Raw genomic sequence first — 7,345 nt, 5'->3', positions numbered from 1 at the left:
TGTTGGTGCAGTGCAGAGGGAGCGAATCACAGTGGTCAGGGGCAAGCAGAAAGATTAAAAAATACATTAAACAAACGTAAGAAATTAAAAGGGAAGTAATAACACAATGAAGTACCTTTCCCCAAATACAAGAGGTATTGGAACTAAAATACAGAAAGTGGAGATACATGGAGCAAAAGGGAAGTGAAACAAAGGGACATCTCAAACTGAGCCAATCCGGCTCACCTTTCCATCGAAACCTGTGGCGCCCCCTCACAGTCTAATTGCCTGTTGATTGACTGATTCTTGTCTCCAGTCCCTGCCCACAGCCCATTCCAGGTAGTAATCACTGAAAAACTGCTTGCTGTCAGCAGCCCTGATCTTTCCCTTTCCCAGTTTGCGCCTGTGCCCCCTTGTCCTGCAGTCATGGTTTAAGCTGAAATAGTTTTAACACTTTCTATTCCTTTAGTATCTCAGAGAGCTGTGGATGGGTCCGCTCATTCACTCCCTATCGAGGGTGAAAAGTCCAAGTTTTTCTATCCGTTATTCATAAGCTGGTCCTCTGACACAAGGGTCAGCCCCAAGGATCCTCTGTAATAATTTACATGCACTGGAGGTTGTCCCTGTCCCTTGGAGACCAGAACTAAACTCAAGGTACAACCTGCCAGTGCACTGTACAGCTACAGCAAGGCTGATCAAGGAAGATGGAAGTGAATTGAATACAGGGTCTTCACAAAGAGACGTAAGATAAGCAAGGCTAGGCACGTATGTTCGGGACATTAGAGAAGTTGAGATTTCACAGGAAGCAAAAAGAATGGCTCGAGTTAAGAAAGCAGGTTGAGAACAGAGGTGGAAGGAGATGGTCTCTACGAGGAGCACAGCTCAGTTCGGGTCAAATATTTTATCACTCAATTACAGCCTGAGTTAGTGGCCAATGAGGGGCTGGAGTCGATGGTTTCAGTCTTCCCAATATTTGAAGATACCGGGGGGGTTATCTTCACACTCCAGGGTGATCCAGGAGCAGTGGGTGGTTTGCAGAACAGCACGACCTGATAGTGCTTGATACGGTCCAGCCAGGGGCTGTCCGACGGATGGCTAAGGCAGTATCACACTAGATGTGCTCAAAGCTATGCCCCTCGGACTTGGGGGAGCAAAGATGGGACCTTACCAGAAGGAAGAATCCGGTGACAGGAGATGGATCGTCAATGGAGGTGAGGGAATAGTTGAGCAACTGAAGAGGGAACATGGTGAACATCGGCAACAGGCAAGGCACTTGTGAGTTTGTAAGTGACTTTGGGGGGGGGGAAAGAGTCTCCCGGGGTGGAAACAGAAGGGTATGGTTGGGATTGTGGGTATGGAGAAATACAAGAAAGTGGTCAGAGATGGGCTTGTCGGTAATCTAGACCATAGGAGGGGAGGCAGAGGGAGATGACAGTTCGATGGGGCAGCCGTGAATATGGGTAGGAGAGTTTATATAGGAGGTTATATGGGTGAACAGGAGGTCAGTGATCTGAGAGGAGAGAGAGTTGAGATGGCAATGAGTCCCTTGGTGCAAATGCTGAGGAAGGAGATCTCAAGACAAGGCTGGGCAAGGACAAGAGGCAGGCAGGATGGAGCAGGGTGAAGGAGGAGTATGGGGAGAGACTGGGTGTGATTTGGTGATCAGGGCACACTGTGAGGGGCAGGTGGTGTGAAGTACAGCCAGGCAGGGAGGCTTCAGTAAGGGGCATGGGGTCATCACCTGTGAGGCAAGTCTCCATCAAAGCCACAATGTCAACCAGCCGGTGAATGATAAGGTACTTGGTGGTGAGTGGAATGGAAGGAAATGCACAGAGGGGCAGAGAGAGTTGGGGTGGGGATCGGGGTGAGAGCAACAGCCTAGAAATGGACAGTGGTACAGCTAGGAGGGGAGGGGATGGATGGGGGGAGAGAGAGAGAGAGAGAGAGGGGGGGGGATGGATGGGAGAGAGAGAGGGGGGGGATGGATGGGGAGAGAGGGGAGGGATGGATGGGGAGAGAGAGAGAGAGGGGGGGGATGGATGGGGAGAGAGAGAGGGGGGGGATGGATGGGGAGAGAGGGGGGGGGATGGATGGGGAGAGAGAGAGAGAGAGAGAGGGGGGGATGGATGGGGAGAGAGAGAGAGAGAAGAGAGGGGGGGGATGGATGGGAGAGAGAGAGAGGGGGGGGGGACGGATGGGGAGAGAGAGAGAGGGGGGGGACGGATGGGGGAGAGAGAGGGGGGGGGGACGGATGGGGAGAGAGAGGGGGACGGGGACGGATGGGGAGAGAGAGGGGGACGGGGACGGATGGGGAGAGAGAGAGAGGGGGACGGAACGGATGGGGAGAGAGAGAGGGGGGGGGGACGGATGGGGAGAGAGAGAGGGGGGGGGGGACGGATGGGGAGAGAGGGGGGGGGGACGGATGGGGAGAGAGGGGGGGGGGACGGATGGGGAGAGAGGGGGGGGACGGATGGGGAGAGAGGGGGGGGACGGATGGGGAGAGAGGGGGGGGACGGATGGGGAGAGAGGGGGGGGACGGATGGGGAGAGAGGGGGGGGACGGATGGGGAGAGAGGGGGGGGGACGGATGGGAGAGAGGGGGGGGGACGGATGGGGAGAGAGGGGGGGGACGGATGGGGAGAGAGGGGGGGGGACGGATGGGAGAGAGGGGGGGGGACGGATGGGGAGAGAGGGGGGGGGGACGGATGGGGAGAGAGGGGGGGGGACGGATGGGGAGAGAGGGGGGGGGACGGATGGGGAGAGAGGGGGGGGGACGGATGGGGAGAGAGGGGGGGGGACGGATGGGGAGAGAGGGGGGGGGACGGATGGGGAGAGAGGGGGGGGGACGGATGGGGAGAGAGGGGGGGGGACGGATGGGGAGAGAGGGGGGGGGACGGATGGGGAGAGAGGGGGGGGGACGGATGGGGAGAGAGGGGGGGGGACGGATGGGGAGAGAGGGGGGGGACGGATGGGGAGAGAGGGGGGGGGACGGATGGGGAGAGAGGGGGGGGGACGGATGGGGAGAGAGGGGGGGGGACGGATGGGGAGAGAGGGGGGGGGACGGATGGGGAGAGAGGGGGGGGGACGGATGGGGAGAGAGGGGGGGGGACGGATGGGGAGAGAGGGGGGGGGACGGATGGGGAGAGAGGGGGGGGGACGGATGGGGAGAGAGGGGGGGGGACGGATGGGGAGAGAGGGGGGGGGACGGATGGGGAGAGAGGGGGGGGGACGGATGGGGAGAGAGGGGGGGGGGACGGAAGGGGAGAGAGGGGGGGGGACGGATGGGGAGAGAGGGGGGGGGACGGATGGGGAGAGAGGGGGGGGACGGATGGGGAGAGAGGGGGGGGGACGGATGGGGAGAGAGGGGGGGGGACGGATGGGGAGAGAGGGGGGGGGACGGATGGGGAGAGAGGGGGGGGACGGATGGGAGAGGGGGGGGGACGGATGGGAGAGAGAGAGGGGGGGGACGGATGGGGAGAGAGAGAGGGGGGGGACGGATGGGGAGAGAGAGAGGGGGGGACGGATGGGGAGAGAGAGAGGGGGGGGACGGATGGGGAGAGAGAGAGGGGGGGGACGGATGGGAGAGAGAGAGGGGGGACGGATGGGAGAGAGAGAGGGGGGGACGGATGGGGAGAGAGAGAGGGGGGGGACGGATGGGGAGAGAGAGAGGGGGGGACGGATGGGGAGAGAGAGAGGGGGGGGACGGATGGGGAGGAGAGAGAGGGGGGGGACGGATGGGGAGAGAGAGAGGGGGGGGACGGATGGGGAGAGAGAGAGGGGATGGATGGGAGAGAGAGAGGGGGGATGGATGGGGAGAGAGAGAGGGGGATGGATGGGGAGAGAGAGAGAGGGGGATGGATGGGGAGAGAGAGAGAGGGGGATGGATGGGGAGAGAGAGGGGGATGGATGATGGGGAGAGAGAGAGAGGGGGGGGGGAGAGGGGAGAGCGGGGGGGGAGAGAGAGGGGGGGGAAGGATGGGGGAGAGAGAGAGGGGGGGGATGATGAGAGAGGGAGGAGGGAGGGAGAGAGAGAGAGGGGGGGGAGAGAGAGCGGTGGGGGGAGAGAGAGCGGGGGGGAGAGAGAGCGGGGGGGAGAGAGAGCGGGGGGGAGAGACGGCGGGGGAGAGAGAGCGGGGGGGGAGAGAGAGCGGGGGGGAGAGAGAGCGAGGGGGGAGAGAGAGAGCGGGGGAGAGAGAGCGGGGGGGAGAGAGAGCGGGGGGGCGAGAGAGAGCGGGGGGGGAGAGAGAGCGGGGGGGGAGAGAGAGCGGGGGGGGGAGAGAGAGAGCGGGGGGGGAGAGAGAGCGGGGGGGAGAGAGAGCGAGAGCGGGGGGGAGAGAGAAAGCGGGGGGGGAGAGAGAAAGCGGGGGGAGAGAGAAAGCGGGGGGGGAGAGAGAAAAGCGGGGGGGGAGAGAGAAAGCGGGGGGGGAGAGAGGAAAGCGGGGGGGAGAGAGAAAGCGGGGGGGGAGAGAGAGCGGGGGGGGAGAGAGAGAGCGGGGGGGGAGAGAGAGCGGGGGGAGAGAGAGAGCGGGGGGGGGGGGGGAGAGAGAGCGGGGGGGGGGAGAGAGAGAGAGCGGGGGGGGGAGAGAGAGAGCGGGGGAGAGAGAGAGCGGGGGGGAGAGAGAGAGCGGGGGGGAGAGAGAGAGCGGGGGGGAGAGAGAGAGCGGGGGGGGGAGAGAGAGAGCGGGGGGGGGGGAGAGAGAGAGCGGGGGGGGAGAGAGAGAGCGGGGGGGGGAGAGAGAGCGGGGGGGAGAGAGCGGGGGGGGGGGGAGAGAGGAGCGGGGGGGGGAGAGAGGGAGCGGGGGGGGGAGAGAGAGCGGGGGGGGAGAGAGGGAGCGGGGGGGGGGAGAGAGAGCGGGGGGGGGGGAGAGAGAGCGGGGGGGGGGGGGGGGAGAGAGAGGCGGGGGGGGGGGGAGAGAGAGCGGGGGGGGGGGGGGAGAGAGAGGCAGGGGGGGGGGGGGAGAGAGAGCGGGGGGGGGGGGGAGAGAGCGGGGGGGGGGGAGAGAGAGCGGGGGGGGGGGGGGGGGGGAGAGAGAGGGGGGGGGGGGGGGGAGAGAGAGCGGGGGGGGTGGGAGAGGGGGGAGAGAGAGCGGGGGGGGGGGGAGAGAGAGAGCGCGGAGAGCGTGGGGGGGAGAGAGGGAGCGGGGGGGGGGGGAGAGAGCGGGGGGGGGGAAAGAGAGCGGGGGGGGGGGAAGAGAGCGGGGTGGGGGAAGAGAGCGGGGTGGGGGGGGGGGGAGAGGAGCGGGGGGGGGGGGGGGGGGAGAGAGCGTGGGGGGGGGGGGGGGGGGAGAGAGCGTGGGGGGGGGGGGGGAGAGAGCGTGGGGGGGGGGGGGGGAGAGAGAGCGTGGGGGGGGGGGGGGAGAGAGCGTGGGGGGGGGGGGGGGAGAGAGCGTGGGGGGGGGGGGGGGAGAGAGAGCGTGGGGGGGGGGGGGGGGAGAGAGCGTGGGGGGGGGGGGGGGGGGGGGGAGAGAGCGTGGGGGGGGGGAGGGGGGGGAGAGAGCGTGGGGAGGGACAGTATTGTAAATGACAGTTACCAGCAGAGCTCGGTCAGCCCGTGCACTGGTTGCATTGGTTATATCACTGGTTAGTTACTGGTTATATTAACTATGTAATGACTAGTTACCCAGCAGAGCTCGGTCAGACCGTGCACTGGTTATATCACTGGTTATATCACTGGTTATATTAACTATGTAATGACTAGTTACCCAGCAGAGCTCGGTCAGCCCGTGCACTGGTTATATCACTGGTTATATTAACTATGTAATGACTAGTTACCCAGCAGAGCTCGGTCAGCCCGTGCACTGGTTCTTTCACTAGTTATATTAACCATGTAATGACTAGTTACCCAGCAGAGCTCGGTCAGCCCGTGCACTGGTTATATCACTGGTTATATCACTGGTTATATTAACTATGTAATGACTAGTTACCCAGCAGAGCTCGGTCAGCCCGTGCACTGGTTATATCACTGGTTATATTAACGATGTAATGACTAGTTACCCAGCAGAGCTCGGTCAGCCCGTGCACTGGTTATATCACTGGTTATATTAACTATGTAATGACTAGTTACCCAGCAGAGCTCGGTCAGCCCATGCACTGGTTCTTTCACTAGTTATATTAACCATGTAATGACTAGTTACCCAGCAGAGCTCGGTCAGCCCGTGCACTGGTTATATCACTGGTTATATCACTGGTTATATTAACTATGTAATGACTAGTTACCCAGCAGAGCTCGGTCAGCCCGTGCACTGGTTATATCACTAGTTATATTAACCATGTAATGACTAGTTACCCAGCAGAGCTCGGTCAGCCCGTGCACTGGTTATATCACTAGTTATATTAACCATGTAATGACTAGTTACCCAGCAGAGCTCGGTCAGCCCGTGCACTGGTTATATCACTAGTTATATTAACCATGTAATGACTAGTTACCCAGCAGAGCTCGGTCAGCCCGTGCACTGGTTATATCACTAGTTATATTAACCATGTAATGACTAGTTACCCAGCAGAGCTCGGTCAGCCCGTGCAATGGTTATATCACTAGTTATATTAACCATGTAATGACTAGTTACCCAGCAGAGCTCGGTCAGCCCGTGCACTGGTTATATCACGAGTTATATTAACCATGTAATGACTAGTTACCCAGCAGAGCTCGGTCAGCCCGTGCACTGGTTCTTTCACTAGTTATATTAACCATGTAATGACTAGTTACCCAGCAGAGCTCGGTCAGCCCGTGCAATGGTTATATCACTAGTTATATTAACCATGTAATGACTAGTTACCCAGCAGAGCTCGGTCAGCCCGTGCACTGGTTATATCACTAGTTATATTAACCATGTAATGACTAGTTACCCAGCAGAGCTCGGTCAGCCCGTGCACGAGCTGCTGGAACTTCTGTTTCTGACTCTCCACCTCGATGAATTGCTGGAGTTGGGGATCGGCCGCCATTCCCTGCGCTTCCATCGCCGCCCGGACCAGCCCGGGGCTCGCACTGCCTCCGTCCGCACCACTCAGGCCCGGCTCCCCGTCCCCGTCCCCGGCCTCGGCCTCACTCCCAGTCCCAGTCCCCGAGCCGCGGCGCCGGTTCCGCTCCGACCTTCACAAGTCCGTCCTGCTGCAACCCGGAACCGGAAACCGCCCGCCCCGCCCACTCACCCCAACATGGCAGCCGCCAAATACCACGTGCTGGGCCCTCAACACAATATGCAAACTCCCCCAGAACCAATGGTCAATATGCAAACTCCCCCAGAACCAATGGTCAATATGCAAACTCCCCCAGAACCAATGGTCAATATGCAAACTCCCCCAGAACCAATGGTCAATATGCAAACTCCCCCAGAATCAATGGTCAATATGCAAACTCCCCTAGAACC

At 61.1% G+C, this 7,345-nt stretch overlaps 1 protein-coding gene across 1 annotated transcript in view; it reads right to left on the bottom strand.

Moving 5' to 3' along the window:
* Positions 1-7,095, bottom strand: part of timm8a (translocase of inner mitochondrial membrane 8 homolog A (yeast)) — a 13,654-nt gene extending 6,559 nt beyond the window's left edge. Inside the window, exon 1 of the mRNA XM_067976817.1 lies at positions 6,825-7,095. Within this exon, the coding sequence (XP_067832918.1) occupies positions 6,825-6,935 (111 nt within the window). The 5' untranslated portion in view covers positions 6,936-7,095. The remainder of the gene's footprint in view (positions 1-6,824) is intronic.
* Between the last annotated feature and the right edge of the window lie 250 nt (positions 7,096-7,345).

This window comes from Heptranchias perlo (genome assembly GCF_035084215.1).
Source record: "Heptranchias perlo isolate sHepPer1 chromosome 15 unlocalized genomic scaffold, sHepPer1.hap1 SUPER_15_unloc_1, whole genome shotgun sequence".
Taxonomy (NCBI): Eukaryota; Metazoa; Chordata; class Chondrichthyes; order Hexanchiformes; family Hexanchidae; genus Heptranchias; species Heptranchias perlo.
The sequence above is the reverse complement of the archived record's forward strand: the minus strand, read 5'-3'. Positions and strand labels throughout refer to the sequence as shown.